General features: G+C 52.4%; 7 protein-coding genes across 7 annotated transcripts; 4 read left to right on the top strand and 3 right to left on the bottom strand.

The window, feature by feature from the left end:
• Positions 1 to 3,399: 3,399 nt before the first annotated feature.
• On the top strand, positions 3,400 to 5,076 carry AZF1 (DNA-binding transcription factor; the record flags this gene model as incomplete). The annotated part of the gene is made up of 5 exons (XM_065756904.1): positions 3,400 to 4,029; positions 4,084 to 4,254; positions 4,308 to 4,361; positions 4,417 to 4,590; positions 4,645 to 5,076. 5 exons carry the CDS (start codon positions 3,400 to 3,402, stop codon positions 5,074 to 5,076), a joined length of 1,461 nt encoding a protein of 486 aa, XP_065614671.1.
• A 4,743-nt stretch (positions 5,077 to 9,819) lies between these two features.
• N0V96_003672 (uncharacterized protein) lies at positions 9,820 to 10,425 on the bottom strand (the record flags this gene model as incomplete). Its single annotated transcript, XM_053190677.1, has 2 exons — positions 9,820 to 10,183; positions 10,253 to 10,425. 2 exons carry the CDS (start codon positions 10,423 to 10,425, stop codon positions 9,820 to 9,822), a joined length of 537 nt encoding a protein of 178 aa, XP_053052086.1.
• An 84-nt stretch (positions 10,426 to 10,509) lies between these two features.
• Positions 10,510 to 11,770, bottom strand: N0V96_003671 (uncharacterized protein; the record flags this gene model as incomplete). The annotated part of the gene is made up of 6 exons (XM_053190678.2): positions 10,510 to 10,632; positions 10,701 to 10,843; positions 10,908 to 11,033; positions 11,089 to 11,182; positions 11,246 to 11,507; positions 11,574 to 11,770. 6 exons carry the CDS (start codon positions 11,768 to 11,770, stop codon positions 10,510 to 10,512), a joined length of 945 nt encoding a protein of 314 aa, XP_053052087.2.
• A 1,002-nt stretch (positions 11,771 to 12,772) lies between these two features.
• On the top strand, positions 12,773 to 14,349 carry N0V96_003670 (uncharacterized protein; the record flags this gene model as incomplete). Its single annotated transcript, XM_053190679.2, has 4 exons — positions 12,773 to 13,025; positions 13,097 to 13,386; positions 13,442 to 14,015; positions 14,081 to 14,349. 4 exons carry the CDS (start codon positions 12,773 to 12,775, stop codon positions 14,347 to 14,349), a joined length of 1,386 nt encoding a protein of 461 aa, XP_053052088.2.
• Positions 14,350 to 16,094: 1,745 nt separating this feature from the next.
• Positions 16,095 to 16,881, top strand: N0V96_003669 (uncharacterized protein; the record flags this gene model as incomplete). Its single annotated transcript, XM_053190680.2, has 2 exons — positions 16,095 to 16,693; positions 16,755 to 16,881. The coding sequence occupies 2 exons, from the start codon at positions 16,095 to 16,097 to the stop codon at positions 16,879 to 16,881; spliced, it is 726 nt and encodes a 241-aa protein (XP_053052089.2).
• Positions 16,882 to 17,201: 320 nt separating this feature from the next.
• DTR1 (Dityrosine transporter 1) lies at positions 17,202 to 18,969 on the bottom strand (the record flags this gene model as incomplete). The annotated part of the gene is made up of 5 exons (XM_065756903.1): positions 17,202 to 17,431; positions 17,523 to 18,086; positions 18,147 to 18,279; positions 18,341 to 18,535; positions 18,598 to 18,969. 5 exons carry the CDS (start codon positions 18,967 to 18,969, stop codon positions 17,202 to 17,204), a joined length of 1,494 nt encoding a protein of 497 aa, XP_065614670.1.
• A 1,119-nt stretch (positions 18,970 to 20,088) lies between these two features.
• On the top strand, positions 20,089 to 22,018 carry DIT2 (cytochrome P450-dit2; the record flags this gene model as incomplete). Its single annotated transcript, XM_065756902.1, has 7 exons — positions 20,089 to 20,096; positions 20,172 to 20,730; positions 20,813 to 21,193; positions 21,272 to 21,552; positions 21,606 to 21,685; positions 21,754 to 21,872; positions 21,935 to 22,018. The coding sequence occupies 7 exons, from the start codon at positions 20,089 to 20,091 to the stop codon at positions 22,016 to 22,018; spliced, it is 1,512 nt and encodes a 503-aa protein (XP_065614669.1).
• Between the last annotated feature and the right edge of the window lie 1,376 nt (positions 22,019 to 23,394).

The following is a 23,394-nucleotide window of genomic DNA, read 5'->3' as shown; positions in this document are numbered from 1 at the left end:
AGCATTGCCAATGACAGCAGACAGGCAAACAACGGCCCTGAAAAACGAATGATTCTCATTTGGCGGAGCTGGGCAGAACAGGGGTGCCATGTTTGCTTGCGCTGTCTGCCGCAGCAGGTAGAGAGTGTGTGTGTACTTTGTGTGCCTGGCCTGATTCAGACACGCAGGTTCCGATGGTGAGGTTTCTTTAGGGAAGCCGTGAAGGGGGGGACGAGAAAAAAAGTGCTGACAGATTGGTGCATGAACGGAGGATTTCGAACGTGGCCAACAAGCAAACGGAGGACAGCAGACCAGGGATCAGGTAGGTATCCGTGGCAGTCGAGAGGATGCGTGTGTTCGAGTTCATGGCGACGGTGACATGTCTGGCGCAGAAACTGGTGGTCCAGAATGCCCAGATTCTCGGCTGTGGCTTCGACGCCAGAGTCGCAGTCTTCAGGCGGTAGGTGAGAACTGTAGACGACCCGTCCCTGTGTGTTTCTGTGTCTGTCTCTCGCTCTCCTTCTGCGAATGCCACTGCCACTGCCACTGGCTGGGCGTGAGGATAGAGGGAGGGAGGGACAGAGAGAGAGAGAGAGAGAGAGAGACTGATGGAAGAAGCCGTCGACGATTTCGCATGGTGAGGATCCTGAGCACCTCAGGTAAGGACAACGTAAGAGGCAAGGAAGGATGTTGATGTGATCCAATATGCCCAAGCACCAGAGGAGGTAAGGTAGGGGACCTGACGGGAAGCTTGGGGCAAGCCGCAATGGGAACTCGACGTTGAGAGGGGGGGTGGGGAAGGCACTGAGGGTGTGAGGTTCGTGGATGTACCTGCACCGCACTTGCACGCGCGTAAGCTACCTACCTCACTAGTGTGGCTTGTACGTACCTAAGCTATGATGGACCTACTACGTACGCAGTAAAGTAATGGAAGGTAAGGCAGCTGCGAATAACCACCTCATCAAGACAGCAAAAGGACGGACGGTGCTCCGTACCTGCCTACCTTACCTTGCACCAAGGTACTTGAGGACCTACCTACCTTACATGAGATGGGGGGCCGAGTTCACAGGGCAGTACGTACCTGCCAAGCCTTAGGTAAGGCTTCGGGAAGTACGTACCCTTGGAAATCTTCCTATTCCCCACTCCCATGGCTGCAGTCAAGTGCAGGGCATGTCGCAGGCGGCAGGCCGCAGGCCGCAGGGCAGGGTGTGGTATCCAGACTTCACAAGTTCACTTCGTTTTCAACTCACCACCCCGTGTGAGAAGACCAGCACACTCATTCCACACCCCCCTTCTTCCTGTTCATAGCCCATCCATACCTGCGGAGGACTCCACCCTCCATCCCATGGTACGGATACCAATGGCACGTCCCTGCTCTCCTCCTTCTCCCTGCCGTCAGTCCCGCCCGCCTGCACGAAAAATTAAGAATCCAGTGGCTAGGGAATCCCTGTTCCATAGTCCGGCCCTTTCTCGAGACTCGAGAGTCTCACTTGGTCTTGAATGTCTTGAATGTCTCTCATGGCCGCTAAGCAATGGAAGCAAGTCTCCGTTTCTCACCCTCACCTCACTCATGCATGCGCAGGTATCTCAGCTTGACCAGTCTGCTCTGTCTTGTCTATGTATTCGAACCGGCCCGGTAGCTTGAGGTACCATCAACACTCAATCTCTTGTTCTTGACCTTCGTATCTGCGCCTAAAATCCCTTCTTGCAAAGCCTCACTCGCAAAACCCTCGTCGTCATTATCTTCAGGATCGTCCTCAGCTCAATATCACCCTACCACATCGTTACCTTGTTTACGCACGAAGACGTACAGCTCCCATCCGCCTCACTCTGCAAATTGTCAAGTCAACCCTTGCCCTTCCTAAACTTTGAAGAGTGTACCTGACATGGTACTGATGACCAGCTCCCACGTTGGCCACCTCCATCTTTCCATCATCGTGATCACTTTTCATGAGATCTGGTGCCTAGGTAAGGTAGTCCATACGGGATACCTGAATCCATCAACATCTCTGTCTCTTCTCACATTGTCTCGACACTTTTCGAAAAGTTCCTCCACTACCATCCCCTGCTTCGCCTTGCCGTCCGGCTGCAATATCGACCTCCCGGCGATCCTAGCCTCTCAGGAAAAGAAAGAATGGCGCCCATTTGGGTAGATCTGACCTACACCCAAGCCGCATGTCGCCATGCTGCACGTCGACTCCAAGAATAAGCAACAACAAATCGAGGCCACAGCGACCTGCCCGAGGACAAGGGACTGTCTTTATTTGAGATTCCCACATTATGCTTGTTTCACTCTCTCACCATTCGCCTGCCTATCCTTTACCGCAGACAGTGATGAGATGAGCTCTCCTGCGAACTAGTCCAACTGACGACCTGTGAGTTGCCCCTATGAAGAACTCGTCTTTACCAGAATGTCTTGATTCTGTCTATTCGAGTAACCGAGGCTCCTCCTTTCGATTTCTACGCGGTGCCTCTGTCTGGCTAGGTATACATTCTCCTTGTCTAGGTGGTCTGTTTCGAGATTCATTTTGTTGCTTGATCGCCTAGCCGTTGGCCCTACTTTCGCCTCTGAGAGAACCTCAATGATGCTCGTCGCAGACGCCTCCATCATCTATGAGGGGAGGCTAGTACCTAGACCCAGGGAGAGAGACATGAGTGCATCCTATACCGACCACTGAGCTCAGTCAGTTGCAGGGTATGGGTATGACGCCTCTCTCCATTCCCATTCCCACACCCCCTAGAAGTCGATTTCCCAGGCGCCCCCTCCCCCTCCCCCTCCTCCTGTACTTGGCCACCCTGTACAGCAAGAGCAAGGTCTCGTCCTCGTCCGCGTCGACCGGGTCGTGACCCGCTCAGTCGCTACCCCGGCTTTTATGGAAGTCCTCCGTGTTGCTCTTCGTGGTGGGGGTCCATGATTTCCACAAACTCTCCATGTTCTGGTCCTGGCCCTCAACCCTTCTTTTTTCCTCTCACCAACCCACTGTCTGGGTCCTTGCTGGTTTCGCTTTGGATGCATGTATATTTAGTGCTGAGATCTTCGGGACCCAATCCAGTCGATTGGCTTCCAGGATTCAACCCCGGCCGCACATCCGCTATCCCCTCCCGCACTTTATACCACGAGTCCATTATTGACTCTGTCCCGAAACTACATCTACCCGCCTCCATCCTCCTTTCTTTCTCAACGTCTTCTCACGAGAGATCATAAACACATAACTTTCCCAAGCAGTCAACGCTTGACCTCTGCCCTTTCTTTTTGGCATCAACCACTGATCCATCTCTTCCATCACACTTTACATAGTCCAGACACAGGCAGGAGTCAGTCAACTTTGGCATTGACTAACCATCACCTCGTCCTAATTATATCCAATAACCATACTTGACGCTTCCAACTTATCGTTTCTTCATTCTGGCTTCGCAGCAATGGCCTTGACGGAACAGACAGCCCCGCCCCAGGCTTGGGGTCGCTGGCAGCAGCAGCCCGCCGGCCACGACTACGCGATGATGGATAACACAGCCTTTGTGCAGTACGACTCAAGAGCGGCTACTTCTGCTCCCATCAACGGTACTATCATGGCGCCTCAGTACATGGTTGGCTCTCACTACGGCGTCGCGTCTATGCCGGCAATGGGTCACCACTGCCCGACTCAGAACCACTTCGCGTATGCTCAGTACGATTCCCCTCCGGCCAACATGAACATTCCCTTCAGACTGCCGGCTCAACAAGAACGACCGATCATGCCCGTGGCAGCTCCGGAGCATGAGGTCCCTCGCGCCAGCTCCTATCCCCAGGAGTCGCCTTCGGGACAGAACGACCGACACCGCAGCCCATCCACCCGAAGCGAGACGAAGATGAGCAACCCAAAGACACCCCACCCCCTCAACACCAAGGAAATCAAGTTCAACAAGCCCACGAGCGCGGACCCGGTGAACTTCACCACTGCTATCGACACTCTCATGAAGGCGATCCAGAAGAGGCACGACACTGAGGATATTGTCAAGGGCGTCCCAGAGACCGAACAGGTTGTCAAGCCGGAGCCTAGATCTCCCAAGGTAAGCCCCGATTCTGCGTCCGCTGGCATGAGTGACTGAGCTGACGTTATTCAGCCCGAGCCGACCCCGGCTGCGTCGGCCCCTACACCCTCGACAACGACGGACTCGCTGGATGCTCCCAAGACCAAGCGATATGTCTGTGATATTGATGGCTGCGGCAAAAGCTTTTACCAAAGCACTCACTTGGACACTCACAAACGCGCCCATACCGGTGAAAAGCCATACGTAAGCACATATAGCTAGCCGAATGTGATGTGAACGACGCTGACAATTTGCAGGAATGCCAATGGCCGAACTGTGGACGAACTTTCTCGCAACCTGGTAACCTCAAGGTCAGTTCATCCGATTTCGATCAGACACCCCATGGCCTTATTAACCATCCAACAGACTCACATGCGTCGCCACACTGGCGAGAAGCCCTTCCGCTGCGAACAATGCAGCAAAGTATTCGCGCAGCGTGGCAACCTCCAGACGCACATGGCCACGCACACCAATGCAAAGCCATTCGTTTGCAAGCTCGATTCATGCAACAAGATGTTCACCCAACGAGGCAACCTCAAGGTGTGTAGAGTGGGAGTGGCATATCCCACGGTCATCCAGCTAACTTAGCATCAGAATCATCAAAACAAGTACCATGAGAAGACCCTCATGGAAATGACTGACTGGATTGTCTCCATCTCCGATATCGACGGGTTGTCTGATGACCAGCGGGAGATGTACTGGTACTTTGCCAACCTGTACAAGAACAGCAACAAGGGCATCAAGGGTCGTGGCAAGGACCGCAGAGTCAGCAACCGTGTCTCGAAATCCAGGACTACTCCATCGTCTTATCCGGTTAAGCGCGTTCCCAACCCCGCGAGCCTCGCAGCATACAGCTCGAAGAGATTGCCTCCCCCAGAACAATACATGCAACATCACCAGCACGGCTACGAGATTTACGACACGGACATGGACCAGTCCTCGAGCGCAAGCAGCCCCAGATACGACGGCATTCCTTCTGCCTACCGAGACCGCATGTACCACCAGTCCAGCCATGCTATCTACTAGGGGTTGAATCGCAACTTAGCACTCCCACGCGTACACGCCAACGCTCTTCCCCCCATACGAATACACGAATATGAACTACACCGAGTATATACCACAAGAACGGAACGGAGTAAAGAAAAGCAACATTTGGACGTGCTCAACAAGGCTTGAGACGAAACAGTCCATTGGAAAACAAAATCGAACATCAAACCAGAGCGTAATCTCTTTCGCGGTAATTACTGGGTCGGGGCGGCTGTCTGAACATTCTTCTTGCTTTCATGTCATTTCCTTGCAGTCTTCGTCCATTTGCTTCTCAGTAAAGTGGTACTGATGGACTCAAATCTTCCCTTGGATCATTTATACTGTAGTCAAGGCTATATTTCTTACGACGGGGGGTGTACGAAAGTCTCGATTGCTTGAGCTGTTGAGCGGTTTCTTCTTCATTCTCAACCTTCTCCAGACCGGAAACTCTGGAAAGGTGAACAACATATTGTTTACACATAGGCGATGATTTTCCGCCAGGCATTTTGGCCTGTCAGTGGACATACATCAAAGAGGGTGGGGGGTGTCACGGTACATGGAAGGGGGCTGTTGGATGATGCTTCATGGGAGTTTTTAGACCATCCCATGGGATTGGAGCGTGTGCATTTGGATCAAAGCGGAGCGCGGAGGGGAAAAGAGGGAAAAACGACTCGGCCTCCCATCAGAGTTACTAGACTCTTCAGATACCCCTGGGATTTGCATTGGGATACGATGGGCAAAAAGCGTGGCAACACAATGGAGTTGGGAACAAGCGTCACACACAACTTTTTTGTGTCCTGTTTTTTTCTTGGATTATTTCGTTTTTGGGTTGACATTGGACTGGGCCGATAGGAAGGATCCCGAGTATCATGCACCCCTTGCTTGTGGTGGATGCCGTGAATGCACGTATGAGAAGTTAGGATTATTGATACCAATTTTTATTTACCACTACCAAACTATGACTGCCTATTTCTCTTTCATGCGCGGTGAACCAAAAAGTGAACGAATCCGGTCTAGTGGGATTGCTGCGTCTTATAGCTGCTGGGCTTCCATGCAGGCCTGCAGCATGTGTGTCTCGCCCAAGCGTAATGTTGGCCCGGTAGCTGGAGGCGAGAGAGAGAGAGAGAAAGGCTTTCTGAAAAGCTTTTCCTGGTTCCATAGGCCAGGGCCAGGGTAGAGAATAGAGATTCGATATTTGGGAGGGATCTCTCCGGACCTTGAGTGGGTTAACTGATAATTACGGAGTGAGCAACCTGCGGTAGGTATTTTTTATTTCAACCCGAGGTCTTTGATCTTCCTCAGCTGTGCTGAAGAGGCTCAGACTCTCCATCAGACGAACGGGTAGAGATGACGGACACGGCTGTCAAGACCGCCGATGGCAGTAAACGAAAAGGCGGTCTGCAACACACGCGCTCTCGCACACACACACACACACACACACACACACGCGCGCGCGCGCGCACACATACGCACACACAGACGCCGGGACGCACAGCCGGGTTGGTGGCTTGCATGTACCTATGATGATATACCAAGAAAAGGTCTTCCGGCGTGGTCTACGTAGCTGGCTGGGCTGCCCGCGTGGCTGAAGCAGAAGGGAACAAAAAGGACCCCTTGTCACTGAGGTTGGTTCTGGCACCTGGGTTTGGGTGTCGGCCGGAGCGCGGCTGCTGGTTCCCCTGATGCACTATGCCATCCATCTCATACATATTTTTTTTTCCGTTGGTGGGGTGTGTAGGGAATACGCAGAAAGGAAATGGGGAGTGGGGGAGCGAAGGATGGGCGTGTATGTGTGTGTACGTATGCATATGTTGGGTGCGTAGGCGTGAGATGGAAACGGGGAGTGGCAGAATGAGTTGTTGATTCTATGCCTACATGCAATGGAACGCTTGCCGGGGCCTGTAATGTACGTAAGAACCAGGCAATGTGCATCAAGGAAGCACGAAAGGTCGAAGATAGAAAGACAAGGGCACTGAAGAGAGTGTGTGTGCGTGTGAGAGTGAGAGAAACCCCCCCCACATACATGGTACTTTTACTATTTGGGAACGAGCTCTCGATTTGGGGAATTTGGGGCCAGGTCTAACGATCAGTTTCCCATGCGTGATCATCGCGGAAATATCTCTGCCATGTCATACCTGCCTTGCCTATGTACCTGTCTGTCTGGACATTAGGGAGCTGGGGGGACGAGAAGCGTTGCATTGTAAGGTGGCCCGTCAGGAAATTAAACCAGGCACCAGTTTAAGTTCCAGATTCCCGTCCCGCCCGCGCCCCCCGTTCCTTACGGTAGCCTCCCAACGTACGGAACGCAACTATACAACTGCCGCGGGCGCCTCGCACTTTGGACACGGGTGACGGATGCAACTGAACCATACAGATACAAGGGGGTGGGAAGGAGAATCAAACGAGAAAGATGCCTGGGAAAAGAATGCGACCTCCCGAGTCCCCCAACATCCATGTCAACCGGTGGGCATATTTCACGTGGTGCTCTAGAATCTTTCTCCGAAATCCCCACCCATTGACCTTGGCGGAACCCCAATATCACAGGTGTTTCACCGAAAACAACTGTTGGTTTGACTCCAATATTTGACGTGAGTCCAAATTAGACTTCCCTTCTAGACGAGAACGGAGATGCCGCAATGTCTCCCGTCCCTGGGGCCTTGGGGGAGGGCCAGATGGTAGGATCCTAAATCGCGTGTATGCAGGCGGGCATTAGCTAGGAAAGACTCAACAAGAGGGAGGTTTTTTGGCGGATACGACGAAAGGATGGATGGATGTGTGGTGGTGATGCGACCGGGCCGTCCCTATTGGCCGCGGTCTCGGTGAAGGAGGGAAAACCGGAGGGTGGGGTAGGATTCGCTGCAGGGAATGGGGGAGGATTGGGGGGATTTCTACCTTTATGCCCAACATGCCAAGGTACACCTGACCAACCCACGTGCCAACTTTTACCTGAACGTAAAGCGTACAGGGCTTGGTGAGCTTTTTTTCGGTGACGGTCCCTCAGGTGTATTGATGCACCTTTGTTCACAAGGGCCCAGACAATGTCTCTCTTGTTTGCATGTGTGTGACAGTAAAAGTGTTGCGATTTTCGGTTCTGGCGTTGCGCGTACCTTCTATCCTTTATTCCCATCGCATTACCACGAGACTTGGGGAAATAGCCAAGAGACTGTAGAAGAAAAGAGGACTAGGCAATCATGGGATTTGTCAACAGTTTTTAGTTTTTTTGTGTGGATGATCTGTGTAACCGTCTATCAGGGGGGCGCTGTTTAACTCGGAGCTGATGATGTAGGGCAATTCGAACCGGTGGGCAAGAAATCCATGATGCACTCTTACTCCCGTACTAGTACTGATTGAACTACCAGCCGAGGAGGCGGGTCTCAGGATGTCACTGAGAAACTAGAGAAGAAGAAAAAAGGAACGTCCGTTTCGTTGACATGTCGTCGGGCTGAGCTCGTCTAGAGCCCAATGCTGAATAATGCAAAAATAAGCAGACAAGGGACGAAAAAAATACGCTTTTGCCAAAATGGATTTTTCATTTTGAGCCTTTTCCATCTCCGTCCTAAACGTCACCGTTACAAGCGGGAGCACCCGTTTACCCGCTCCAGGCCAAACTATCTTGAGATGTTTCGGTGGGGTCAGACTTGGACCTATTTCCACTGTTCAGACGAATTTGAGTTTGGAGCTAAGAGATGACAACCCTGTCAACGTTCAATGGTTTAAGGGGATCCATGCCGTTTTCAGAGAAATTTGGACTCTTTTGTTTGAAAAGTCGATGGTGGCTTCAATGAAATTATGAACAATCTTTGTTTGAATATCTTGATGCAAGTAGAGGTTAATACTTACACCAGGTTAGCCGAATTTGAAAAATGGAGGATCAACTTGTGCTTGGCTAAGACTGAGGAGACCAAAGCGTATTGTCCTGATTCGACATTAATCATGTACCAGGAATAGTTGAAGTGTAAACAAGTTACAGATGATGCTGTTGCTCTTTCCGTTTTCATGTTTCTCTCTTTTTCCTGCTATTTTTCTGCTGAATATATTCCGTCCAGGTTAGCTGCTGAGAGGGACATAGTCTCAATTGAAATGTTAGAATGCAATGGAATGCCATGGCTAGGCTTGCGGTCAAACGAGACATGCGTGATCAGCTTTCGTAAGTGTTTTATATCATAACATCTCCGCTTCAATGAATATATACAATGTACCATCGTTACCTTTCAAACACATGATCATTTTGTCTCGAAAATTAAAACTACCGTCGGCTTTCGTGTAGGTAATTTAGTCACACTTCATCGACCTGACAGGTAACATAGGTCAAGATCTTAATAAGAAAAGTAGGATCGTAAATGGGATAGCGAGCTGAATGAACGGAAGATATGAATGATGGAGCCTCCTAAGCTAACACAGTAACACTGACTATGGCCTTGGGCTTTGGAATTTTCGAAGTATGGCCAAAGTCGATTGATAAAGTAATTGTCGTAAGGCGGGGAGCAGCGAAAGAGAACACACTGACTGCGGGAGACTTTAATACCCTTTATATTCTATTACGAATGGGGAATCACGTGTTCGAACATGTTCTATGAACATTTGTTGCAAGACCAAGAAGCATTATGCAGTAAATCATCAGGGGCATTGATATGTGTCAGAGGCTTAGTCAATACTTCCTCCCATCACTCCTATGGTACTTGAAAACATAAAAACAGCTAATTTCACATTCCAACTACATTTAACTTAGAGACGGAATGTGTTCTATTTGTTATCAGGATCCCGTTCTGCCTGATCCTCAACAACGTCTCCCGCATCTATGTCCGTAGCAGCAGGGGCATCAGGAACCAGCCTGATGAGGAAGACCATGCACGGAATGGTGATGGCCATCAGCGCAGCATTAACGTAGAAGGGAATTCTAGGGTCGGCGCTGGTCTTGGAGTTGAGAGCGTACGAGACGGCCTGGCCGGCCGTCTCAAAGGCGCGGAACAGACCGCCTGAGCGGGAGGAGGATCCGACGTCCGTGGAGAAGGTTCCAAGAATCCAGTAGAGGGATAATTGGGTCCAGTAACCGGTTGAGAACATGATCAGATAGGGAAGGTAAGCTTCGGCCCATCTTCGGGTGTGCCTGTTGGGGAGCGATGCTGTTAGCGGTGCTTTGAATCATGATGGGATGGAGGGATGGTAGGGGACGTACAACTCATAGTCGAGAGCCTCGTCGATTTTGCCTCCGCCGAACTTGCTGTACTCAATGCCGATCCAGATGAAGCACATGGCTTGGGGGATGACCCAGAAGAAAAAGGAGATCCACGCTCGCCTGGCTTGTGACCAGCGGGACGTGTCCAAGAGCTTTCCGTAGGCGAGGACCATGACGATGGTGATTGCCGCTACGAGATAGAACTGTCAGCGTGGATCCGGGGAAGGACAGTGACTAAGGTAGGAGACAAAGTAGGATTACTCACGAGTGATCAGCGACGATAGTGCGCGGGCCCGAACGGAGAAGTGCAGGGAGAGGTAGGTTCCCATGGTTCCGCCAAAGAAGAAGGAGTAGAAGGCGGGGATGGACATGAGCCATGTCTGATGGTGTTGGTAATTAGCTCAGGGTCAAGGTCATCAGGGCACGGGTGTTGGCTGTGTATATTCACCTTTCTGCGCTGCAAGTGCCTCCACAACGCAATGAGTTCTCTCTTCCAGCTGATACTGCTGGCCATGGGGATCTTTGCGCCGTTGCGGCGACGTACGCGCCTGGTGGGGGAAAGGAGGAGGGCCCAGATCGTCCCAGTGCATTCTGTCATGCGCCGTGTTAGAACATGTGCCAAGACGGGTTTGGGCATGACGTGAAGAGTGCTCACCGAAGCCGACGAAGATCAAGTAGGTGGACCAGGCGATACCACCAGCGTTGGCCTTGGAGTAGTTGGTCGAGAAGTTGATGGCGCCACCCATGACACTACCAGAGTTTCTCATGGCAGACCAGATACCTGTCCAACTTTATCAACACAAGCACATCCGAAGAGCTCCCAGACATTGTCTTACCCAGGTAGAAACCTCTGTCGTTTGCTTCCGGATACGACAGCATGGCGGCCGTCTCGGCGACGTAGAGGAAACCAGATGTGAACCCCCCGAGAAGCTGTGTGCCAAGTCAGCTCCAGAGCGAGATAGACGGAGTGCAGTGTTAAGGGTCATGACGTACTCTTGCAAAGAGAAGATACCAGTCTATCGAGTACTTTGCGCTCACATAGTAAGCCGAACCGGCAAGGGGCATAGTGACGGCGGCGATCATACAAGACCACTTGATTCCAATCTTGTTGATCAGAGGCCCGCCAAAGACGGTGATCAGACAGCCGGCCATGTAGCTGAGAGCAGTCGCCAAGTTGGCCAAGTATGGTGTCGAGAGACCACCACCTCCGAGGTTGGAGATGGCGTCTGACATTGCAGGACCGACAAAGGACAACCTACATGAAGACATTAATTTGGATCCGTGGCGCCTGGATTTGATCCCGAGACAAAGCTCTACTTACGCTCCAAAGAGGATCATTTGGAACAACACGCCTCTGTAGAACCTCGTCGACTTGGAGGTGCGGAGGTAAGCCTCGTCGACGTTCTCGACAGCGCCCTCATCGTACACGTAGCTGGTGCCGGCGGCATGGTCAGTCGCTTCGGGATAGCTAGACGCCTCGGGGATCTTGGTGTCGTCCTTCGTCTGTGGAGTTGCCATGGCGTCAGAAGAAAGCACTGGATACGTGCTAGAGACCGTGGGTGTCGAGTCTGGGGATGAGTCGATGGGCCTGGCATTGGCCTGTATATAGTGGTGTTGTCATATCATTAGAGAGGCTGCCATTGGCTCAGTCTAGGATGGCTTTAGTTTGCCAAACAACCGTTGAACTAGTCAGTGCGGATGATGGTTTCCATTCTGGGGTTGGGTAAAGATCACTGTGTACGGCCATGTTGGACAACTCGATTCGTAGACCTACTGCTTGATTACTGTGTCAGTTTGTCTACCTATCTTCCGGGGGCCTCCCCAGTTTCACCGAGCCAGTAGAGGCTTATCATGGTTATCGGTAGTTGGTGCTTCCCCGGTTTATCTGTCAGCCACCCCAACATAGAGATACGCAGATAAGCAGCGTCATGTCCGCAAGGGCTTGGGATATGTATGGGACACGCATTGAAGAGCGGGCCTCTTTCCTTACTCCTGAGTTACAATCCCAACATCCTGACCGGGCCGGTCGACAACTCTAAAGGGTTGTGCTGCAGCCGCTGTTCTGAGTTAGGTGGTTGAGGATTATCTGGATGGGCTCTTAAAAGGCCGAGTTTTGGAGGATCGCTGCTGATAAACTTTGCGGAAACGCATACCCAAACAAGGGTTCCCCGCAAGCGACCGGGCCGGTCAGTTATTTCACTCTTTGAACACTTCGGTCCCCTCCCTGGCCCTCTTCGACTCTACGAGTAAGGTACGTGGGCACAATTGAGTCCGCTCACCGGACGGAACAGCTTTCCCGACAGGTTTCCCGTCCCGGCCCCGCCCCACCCCCGGCGCTCGCCTACCTGGTGCGGACCGTGATGGAACATCCGCACTTGAGGCTTTTGAGCCTTTAATAATCATGGCGGACGCGGCGGCTTGGTCTACCACTTCCATATCGTGCAGCTAAAAACAGTCACTCACAATATCTCGTGTCTGATTCTCCCCAAGAAAGACAAACACACACCCTGTCACACAGCCATGCCCGTTTCCCCGCTCCCAGTCCCCAACTCCACGACCTCCTTCTGGAGGTCATCCCCGCACCCTCTAGACGATCACCGATCTACCTCGGAGCTCCCAGCCGAAGTTGACATCGCGGTCATTGGTGCCGGTTATGCGGGTGTCGCGACTGTGTACCACATCCTCGACCAGTGCAAGGCGCGTGGTGTCGCGCCGCCAAAGATTTTGATACTCGAGGCTCGACAGGCGTGTTCCGGGGCAACTGGGCGCAATGGTATGCTTGACAACCCTATCAATATCTCTCGTCTTACGTCGGACTTTTGGCTGACTTGAGACATGGTAAAGGCGGCCATTTGAAGCCGGATCCGTACAATCGCCCCGCAAGTTTTGTTTCCACACATGGCATCGAGACTGCGAAGGAGTGTGCGGAGTTCGAGGCCAAAAACCTCATGGAAGTGAAGAAGGCGATTGAAACGGAAGGCATCGACTGTGACTTTGTGTTGACCCGGGCAGTCGACGCTTTGATGTCGGAGAGTATCCGCGATAAGATGAAGGCCAACGTTGAGCTGCTTCGAAAAGCTGGCGTTTCCGTAATGAAGGACGTGTACTACGCCGACGGCGCCGAAGCGGAGCAAGTAAGTCGAGCTACAACCTACACTTGGGGCTCGATGACTGACTGTTTACTCTCAGCTATCAGGTGTAAAAGGAGTAAAGGGCTGCCTGTCATATACCGCCGGCACCGTCTGGCCGTACAAACTAATCCTCTCCCTCCTCTCAAAGACCCTCGACGCCGGCGTCAACCTGCAGACCCATACGCCCGTTGAGGCAGTGACCAGCACCCCCGACGCGGACGGCTACTTGACGCTGACCACGGCTCGGGGCGCCGTCCGCGCCGCAAAGATCGTGTACGCGACAAACGGCTACACGTCGTCCATCCTGCCCGAGTTCGCCGACAAGATTGTCCCCGTGCGCGGCATCTGCAGCCACATCACGCCCGGCAAGACGCCCGGGCCTTTGCTGCCTCACTCGGTCATCATCCGGTGGTCCGACACGGAATACGAGTATCTGATTCCCCGACTCGACGGAAGCATCGTCGTTGGCGGTGCGCGGTCCTCGTATTATCATGATCTATCGGCGTGGTACAACAAGGTCAACGATGACGAGTTGATTGAAGCGGCGAAGACGCATTTTGATGGGTATATGCAGCGTGTATTCCGCGGATGGGAAGACAGCGGCGCAACTACGTCGAAGGTGTGGACTGGAAGTAAGTCAATTGGCCCTTATTTAGTCAGACTCGAAATGTGAAATCGGTCACTAACAATTATACAGTCATGGGCTACTCGTCAGACGGATTGCCACACGTCGGCGTCGTGCCCGGAAAACAGAAACAATTCATCATTGCCGGTTTCAACGGTCACGGCATGCCGCAGATTTTCCTGTCGGCCAAGGGAATAGCATCGATGATCATGGAGCAATCTGCGTTCAAGACTACGGGTATCCCCAAAGTCTACCAAGCTTCTCAAGCGAGATTGGACAGTTCCAGGAATTCCATTCTTGAGAGCTGGAAGTCGGTCAATCAGCCGCCGGCAAAACTGTAGAGTTGGCTAATTTCATGTAAAGTGTCGTATTAGAGGCGCATTGCAGGGAGCATATCCACTAGAGTTGGCTTTGTTGTAAATTTTGTAGTCATTGGTTCCGTTGAGCCATTGCAGCTTAGACAATTTCCGGAAAGAGTCTCAAGCATTTCAAGTGGCGCCATTTGCGTAAATGGGTAGGTACTAAGACGGACCACTTAGGTTTTAGACATCTCATATAATCTAGCGAATCGAATTCTTATCAATGTCCTAATAACTTTCTCAACAGACACCAATTGAATGACCATGTTTCGTGAAAACATAAATCATGTGCATTGTGTGGAACTTGAATAAATCTGGCGCTTTAGGTAAGGGCGCTTTACAAGTAGATAGCTGTCAACTTGTATCTACCATGGTGAGAATAAGGTGGAATACAACGCAGCAACTCGGTAATTCACACTCTTTATCTTCGTTTTCGAAGCGTAATGAATGACTAGGCGATTTCACGGATACGTACCGTTTTTGCTCTGTATTTTGGAATCTAAGTCTTTGGAAATGCTCTGTCGAAGTTACTTACGGCAACTGACTATCTAAGTAATGAGTTCACTTTATCATAATGATGCTTCAGCGAAAATCAATTCCAGTAAGTCTCTCTCTCTCTCTCTCTCTCTCTCTCTCTCTCTCTCGCGAGGTTGAGCGTTCTGTAAATTGTCATTGACTTCTCCGGCCTTGTCATCCCGATAGCGGCCTTGATCCGTCACTTCGGACAATGGATGTCCGTCCTTATCTTTCTGTTTTAGCGTTGTATCCGACAAAGGCCCCCGGTCTCCACCCCCCACAGCCCCCCTCTGTCGTCTTTAACCGCATATCAGTTGAGTCGATAAGAAGCCGGGTAAAGCAAAGCAACACCGGCGACAAAGCTGGCTGCCGGAAAACAGTATGTATATGAGGCCGGCTCCGGCGTCCAAGATAGCTATCTGGCAAACGTAATGCTGGATGTCCTTTGATATTTCCTCATTATTAAGATTCCCTAGGCGATGAGCTATCCAGATCTGAATAGACTGAGCGGTTAAGTTTGTCTCCACTTTACGTCCACTCGACTTCCTCCTATCGCCAAGCTCAACTTCCCCAGATTGTTGACCGATCTAGCGTCGGATTCGTCCGCCACAATGTTTCACCTCGTCGGTGTGAATACCACTCATGGCTGGTCCTTTGCATTTACAGAAGCCATGGGCTTTTGGTCAGCAAGGTATTAGCACACGTGGGAGTGCACCGGGCCGGCGCTCCTTCCTTCAGTCCCCTTGTAACGTTCACAGTCGCATGGCAGCATCCGCTATATCTTAGTGGATACGTCAAACCTGATAACGTTTTCCTCCCCTAGCAATAACCCGTTCATCCTTCCCGGCAAAATAGGCCCACCTCAATATCAAAAGTCGATAGGGAACCGGGAATCGGCGCCGGAAACTCTACCTATGTGATGCCTGTTCTGGACTCCCCGCACTTCGCAACACGTGCGGGGAGACAACATCAAGTCAAGATGAAGCCCAGCCTTCCATAAAGGCGCGATCCATGCAACGCCTCGTGATAAGCCTCATATTTAATCTACATCATCGTGTTGGTACAGACCTCTCGGGCCAACAGACAGACCCTGAAGCAACCCCTTGCGTCGTGTAACCATCCAATAACCACCCCCGAACCTATCTCTTTCGGGCATCCTTTGTGTAGCACTCGCACGCACACATCAAAGTCACAGCCAACCCCAAACCACAATGACACCACCAAAGAACGTCGTCTTCGACGTAGTCGGCACCCTCGTCACATACGAGCACCTCTTCGAAGCCATCGACGAGCGCCTAGGCGAACGCCTCCGCGCCCGCGGCATCCAGCCAAAACTCCTCGGCTGCTGCTGGCTCGAGGTCGCCGAGCGCGAGTACACCTACCTCTCCATGTCGGGCCGCTACGTCGTCTTTTACAAGGTCTTCACGGCCTTGTTCTACCGCTGCCTGCATTACGCCGGCATCGAGGACCCGCGCGCCTTCGCGAGCGACGAGGACGTCGACTACCTCATTGGCGAGTGGAAGAGCCTGCGGCTGCGCGAGGGCGCCGCCGAGTGCGTGGCCAAGCTCCGCGCCGCGGGTTTTACGGTGTGGTGCTTCACGGCGGGCGATATCGCCCGCGTCGGCGGCTATTTTTCGAGGGGTGGGGTCGAGATGCCGGTTGAGAATTTGCTCTCCTGCGATTCGTCTGGCTTGGCAAAGCCGACGCCCGAGGCGTATACGCCGATTTTGAAGAAGTTGTCCGCTGATGGGTGCGAGCCTTGGTTTGCGGCGGCGCACTTGTGGGATGCGTCGACGGCGAAGACTGTAGGGTAAGTCGACCTTTTGGTTCACTGATCTTTGTGTCGTATAGGACTCACTAACATCTTGCAGATTCAAGGCGGCATACTGTACTGCTCTGGAGGGAGAGGCGTTACCAGAGATTTTCGGCGAGATGGATGTGGTGGCGGAGACGCTGCCGGCGATGGCGGACAGAATTATTGCAACGTATGAGAAGTAGACCGCCCATCATTTTGCATAATATAAAAATTCGTTAAGCCAAACTTGCGTTGATCATTAAGATTGAACACGATCGAATTTGTATAAACATTAGACAGTAATTGTGTTAGACTCTCCTTCATGAGCGTCTGCGCTCTAGTCTCATTAACGCTTGTCATTATTCGTGAAACTCATTTCGGTCCACCTTGCTTGGCTGCCGCCATCGCCGCCATCGCCGCCATCTTGGCTTTGCGGGCTGCCCTCCATCCCGGAGATTTGATTCGTAGTACTGTGAGACACACCGTTAGCATACAAGCTTTCCAGGACGCGACTACGGGGGAACTAACCAATTACAGCAGACCCGACAAGGACCAAGTCTAACAAGGCGAGTCCTGTGAAACACCATCCGCTTCCCATCTTGGAGACGAGAGAAGGGATCACGAGGGCGGCGATGGCGGCACCGGGATTCCGCAGCATGTTTCCGAGAGCAAAGGCACCTGCAGCCTGCTGGGCCACGCACTCGGTCAAAAAGGCCGTTGTGGCCACAAATACCCAGTTCATCCCGAAGCCGGCTGTACAAAAGTCACGCACGTCAGTCTCGAGTTCATGTGAAATGGGAAGCGGAAACCAAACGATATCTTTCAACGTCGGACAAGAACTTACTCAAAAACGTGGCGACCAAAACGGCGGCAGGGTGGAGTGAGATGTCGACGAACCAACCGTACATGGCACATCCACCGGCGCAAACAATGACACCCCAAATTTGGTCTGCGAGTCTATTCTCGGGGTCGACGGTGTTGTCGGGAGACGCCTTGACTGCGCGCGCCCTACGCCAGTCCGAGAAGCGTCCGCCTACCAAAGAGCCTGCAATCATGGCGACGCCGACGGCGATGAAACCGGCGCCGACGCCCGCGCTGGACCAGTTGTAACGGTCGGCGAGCTCGGTGGGTAATTGCACTGCGATGGCAAAGTAGGTCGAGTAGAGCATGGCGGTATTGAAGGACACGATGCCGATAGGTGGGTAGCTGAAGAGGCGCCAGTACATGAGTAGGGTTGGCTTGGGAGGTGGGGGACCTCTCTCCGACTCCGGTGCTAGGGGCGAAGACAGCTTTGGAGGGAAGAGGATGAAGCTGGATTGGGAGTAGAGCTTGCCGCTGCCTACCCTGGCGCGCAGGGTCTCTGGAAGCATGAGGATGATGATAATCCAGAGCACGAAGCCGGCGATGGCTATGAGAGTACAGTTAATATGGTTTGGTCTGGTAAGGCTGGGAGGATGGAAAGCCTCACCTAGAAAGCCAAAGATCCAACGCCATGATACCACCGTCAACGCGCCTCCTATCACTGGACCGAGGACAGGTCCGAGCTGGGGACCTAAGAGGAAGATACTCATTGCGAATGCTCTCTCTTTGGGTGGAGTGACCTTGGACTCGGGTTAGTAAGGTGAGCCGTGGATGGGTGGTAAGTTCTCTCGAGCCACTTACATCGGCGACAGTGCCGGCGCCCATCGACACGACAGCCGCAGACCCAAAGGCCTGGACGATACGAAGAAATACAAGAGCGCCATAGTTGGCTGGTACTGCAGCCAGAAGGATATTGGCAACAATATAGATGGAGAGAGAGATGATGTATAGTGGTCTTCTGCCCTTCCAATCGGCGAAGCTGGCCCAGAATAGAGGCTAGAGGAGTGTAAGCGTCATGTTCTACCTTGAGCATGGGAGTTTGAACATTGGGAACATACACCGAAGGCGAAGGTGAGCATGAAAACGGACACGGTAACGTTAATGGCCGTTGCGCTTGCGTGAAATTCATTCTCCAAGACGGGCAGAGCAGGGAGGTAGATGTTGCCGGCCAGAGGCCCGAAACAACCAGCCACGGTGACAACTGTGAGGATGAAGCGCTTCCGCCATGGCGAAAAGGCCGAGTAAGCCGGTGGCGCGCCGGCTTTCTTCTCTGGGTCCCCAGCGGATTGTGCTGGAGGTAACGGCGACGGCGGCGGTTGGCTGGTGGTGGTAGTGCTGGTAATAGCCGGGGCCGGCACCTCTTGTGAAGACATTGTATGATCTTTGGTGGGCGTCGCCGTGCCCGATGTCGATGGACTGGAGTCGGCCATCTTTGACAAAGGATTTTGAATAAAGCAATACAGAGAAGATGCTCAGAAATTAGAGACTCGGAAGCAGACCGACGGACACGAAGGAGTATGATAGAAAAACTCGGCGGTCAGAAGTCGGGAAGCGGTAAAATGAAGCAACACTGCTTCGGTGATTACCGTTGATTCTGATCATGTGTAAGGACACTAGGTAAGGTATGTATGAACGATTCAGTGCCCATTTAATAAACCCCTGGCTTCTTGAGCGAGCCCTTCTCAGTCTTACACGTAAGGTAGTAACGTCCTCCGTACGGAGTACAGGTCAAAGGCAGTGATCAGGAAGGATCCGTCCGACCCCGGTCCCCCCGGTCAGCTCTTGCTGGATTCCTCATCGGGGCACTGCCGCATTTCCCTGGCGGGCGTATGCGGGGAGGCTCCGCCCAAAGTACCGGTACCTCTACGGCCACAATACGTACCTGAAGGCACGTCCCCGGTTCACCTTACGCCAACCCGCCTTGGGAAAGTCCAGAGAACCTCATCAAACTCTCTTTCTCTCGCTGCATCTTCTGCTTCCTCCATTCCTTGTCTGGTCCTTCTTGGCATCACAACTCGCATTTGGCCCGCTTGGCGACCAATGAACCTTCCCAAGGATATGGCCTTTTGCTTTTGACTTTGTCTGGTGCGACTGACCGATGCGTCGGGCATCGCACAGCCCGGTGTGCCGCTGACTATGGTCTAAGTCTGCAGACAGACTTGTACAACGAACGTCTGATATCCCAAAGGCACAAATGCAATGTTCCATGTTCCACCACCAACACGCATATGCGGTCTATTTCGAGAAGAAGACGAAGCCTCTCTCCATGCCTACCTGACTGTGATTCCTAATCCTGTCTTGTGGCCTTCTCCTGCATGTCATCTCCAGGCAGCTAGAGTTTCTGCTACCTTACTTTGGGTAGGGCTGAGGAGAAGGAAGGAAAATTGCTTCCATCTTGTCTATGGTCTCATCTCGATCCTTGTAAGTGCTACCGTTGCTTTTAGTTTTTCCTCGCTTCCTCGGAACATCGGCTCTTGAACATATAAGCTTGTTATTTCTTTGTCACAGCTTTGACTGACATTGCAACCACAGACGCCCTTCACGACGAGATGCTGCTGTTTTTGCTAGAAGTTTTACTCCTCGGAGTTCTGCTCCTTGGACTCGCTTATTACTTTCTTCTCTTGCCTCCTAGATACCCGCAAAACCTCCCGACGATACCGTTCTGGGTAGCTCTTATTCCCTTCTTCAAGGACGTTGACCAGTCGGATATTTTCCGTCAGTACATTGACAAGCCGCTGCGTACTCACGGAGCAGTCAAAATTTTCTTCGGCGCGCAATGGAATATCTTGGTACATCGACCCTCGTATCTGGTCGAGATATTCAAGGACGAAGATTTGTACGAGAAGAGCGGCAACCAGAAGAAGATTCCTCATAGCGTCCTGGCAGAGTTCCTTGGCAAGTATTCTTTGTCATCCATTGTGCTTCGAAACCGTTCTAACTCGGAATCAGGCGACAATATCATCTCGGCGAGAGGCGGCGTCTGGAAGAACTATCGGTCGGTCATCAAGCCAGGCCTTCAGAGGAATTTCGATGGCGAAATCATCGAAAGCAACGCAGTCAGCCTGTGCCGTCTCCTTCGCGAATCCCAAAAGCGGGCCGGCAGCGGCGGCGGCGGCGTTGCTATGCAAGACCTGTTGCAGCGGTATTCCGTCTCCAACTTCACCGAAGCCGTCTTGGGTACCAAATTGCATGTAAGTCGCCCTGGCCCCCACGACAAGACCTAATCTAGCAGGGGTCTTTCGCCGCATGCTGACCACAGCCAATTCGTCGTAGGCACTCGACAGGGCAGATGCTCCCATCAATCTCCTCCAGACGGCGGTCAAGAGGGAGATCTTCAAGCCCATCTTTATGAGCTTTCCATTCCTCGACAGGTTGCCGCTCAAGTCTCGCTTGGCGGCCCGACGCACTGTGGGCCTGTTCAAGAACGAGCTCAAACGCGCGCTGCAGGCGAGCCACCACATGCCTGTGGAGAAGACATCATCCCTGTCAGACCAATCCGACGACAAACTCGGCAGGCGCATGCTCGACGCCAGAGCATCGGGCATGTGGGATGAGAAGCAGCTCCTCGACAACCTCACCGTGGCATTCGTGGCCGGTCAAGAGAACCCGCAGCTGCTGATGATATCGAGCCTGTATCTTCTGGCGAAACATCCTGTGAGTCAGCAAACCTGCCCAGGCCCGTGCCGTCTCACGCGTGCATTCGTTGCTGACAAGATTGGTGGGGGTTGTTAGGAGGCGCAAGAGGCTTTGCGCCAAGAAATCCTTTCCAAGGATGCCAAGTCTTCAGCAGATCTGGCCAAAGAGGACATGCCGTATCTCACCTCGCTCATCTACGAGTGCCTGCGCTTGTTCCCTCCCATTGGTCAATTGATCAACCGGAAGGCTGCGGAGACGGCGCTGCTAGGCGGCGACGTCGTAATCCCAAAAGGGACATATGTCGGCTACCACTGCTACTCAACAAACCGATGCCCGACTGCGTGGGGTCCCACAGCAGACAAGTTTGACCCCGGACGGTTCGTCTTACACGTGCACATCCTTCGGAATATCATGAAGCTCACATTTACAGGTGGGGATCATCCTCAGAAGTCATTCAGCAAAACTACCGCCGCCGCCGGGCAAGGGGGGAGTGGATCAGCTTTCATGGTGGTAAGACAGACTTCAAAGGAAGAGTGGTGAATCATTTTACCAAGATGGTCCTGCTGACTCTATCTCAGGCAAACGCGCATGCCTCGGAGAGAAATTCGCAATGTTGGAAATGAGGACCACCCTGATTCAGCTGGTCCGCGAGTTCTCCTTCACTTTGGACCCGATGTGGGTTGACCGCAAGACTCCGGTAAGTTTAAGCGTGTCGTTGCCTATGTCCCCTCGGTGGACCGAATTCTCCACTCTTTCCAGATTTTCGGCGCTGACGAAAGGCTTCTTGTTCGCTTTTTCTCCAGGCCGGTCCCCTTTATCCGCGGGCACTTCGGCTGGTTTTGACAGACAGGGTTGACGGTGAAAAGAGAGTCGTGAACTAGACGGGCCTGGGTGATCTACGGGTTCGGGCGGTTTTGGGTAGATTGAGTTTTGATTTGCTCTCTGGGGGTTTAGATAGGGTTACAAAGTTTGATAATCATAGTGATAATAAGACGCTACTTTCCGATGAACAGGTACTTCCCGCATCATCCCTGACCGGACTCTCGGTTCCCCATAATTAAGAACCAGGGGGTGGCGCTTCTAAATTAATCGACAAGCATGATTGGAGAAGACCGCTTCGATCTTCGTTCAAATGCATCAGAAGCGAAAGCATACCGATCCACCCAATGGAAAGCAAGTCCTGTGCTCCTCTATGTCCAAGAACCTCACGGCGACCCGAATGCAACTCCAACTTTCGAAAAGCCGCATTCCAACGCCAAGAGAGCCGCGCCATAGTCGGTGCATACGGCGTATGCTGGCTACGGTATCTTGCGGAATCTCAGCAGCCAGCCTGCCTGCGCTGTGGGTATGCAAACTGCAAAGTACTAATAGATATATGCACTCGGGTGGGAACCACCTTTTCGCGCGTTAGAAACCGGGGCGGTAAATTCTGTGGAAAACCATTCGTTTGCCTGTTCCTTTTTTTTTTTTTTTTGTGCAAGAAATGACCGCCATGCGGCCCACGGAAGCGCAGCCATCGGACTTTCGTGCCTTGGCAATGCCCCGCCCTTCCCTTCTCTTCCCTTCATGACCCCTGCCAGCATGTCCTTTGTGAGTTTACCAAAGTCTTTTGAAAAATGAACAACGACGACGCCAAGGCCTGACAGCTTTTGAGCTAAGAGAAATATGGCAACCCAAGACCGAGATGTAAGGTTTGGTGCTTAGCGCGCAGGTCCCGCATGGCTGGTCCTTTAAGGTAGTGGAGTGTCCTTGTCTGTTTTTTGCCTTCGCCCCAAGGTGATCTTAATGGCGTGATGTTAATGGGATTTGATTAGTCGTGTTCGTTCCTTCGGATAGAAGCCTTGACTTATTTTTGGTCTGTGCCGAACAGTGTTTTTTGTTCAGTCTTCAGTACTCTTGGAGACACGTCTTTTCCAACATTGAGACTGGCCTCCCCTCTCGACCAACGACAACTGGTCGTTGAACGATGCTGGCAAACGCCCCGTCGTACCCCCACTTTCCATGGACACTTGAATCCTTGCTTGCTCCTCGAGGGGCTGACCATGGGATCCCATCATCATCAGATGGCCTCTTCCTTGCGTAGTATGCACTTCAAGCAGCGTATTTCGTACCTGTACACGGTATCCGTATAATGAGCCTGAACGACCCCCTGATCACAGCTCGATGGGCACACCAGACCTGGATGTCTTGTGTTCCCCTAAGGAACTCGGTATTTCTCA

Source organism: Colletotrichum fioriniae (assembly GCF_027942845.1).
Source record: "Colletotrichum fioriniae strain IMI 355084 chromosome Unknown scaffold_3, whole genome shotgun sequence".
Taxonomy (NCBI): domain Eukaryota; kingdom Fungi; phylum Ascomycota; class Sordariomycetes; order Glomerellales; family Glomerellaceae; genus Colletotrichum; species Colletotrichum fioriniae.
The sequence above is the reverse complement of the archived record's forward strand: the minus strand, read 5'-3'. Positions and strand labels throughout refer to the sequence as shown.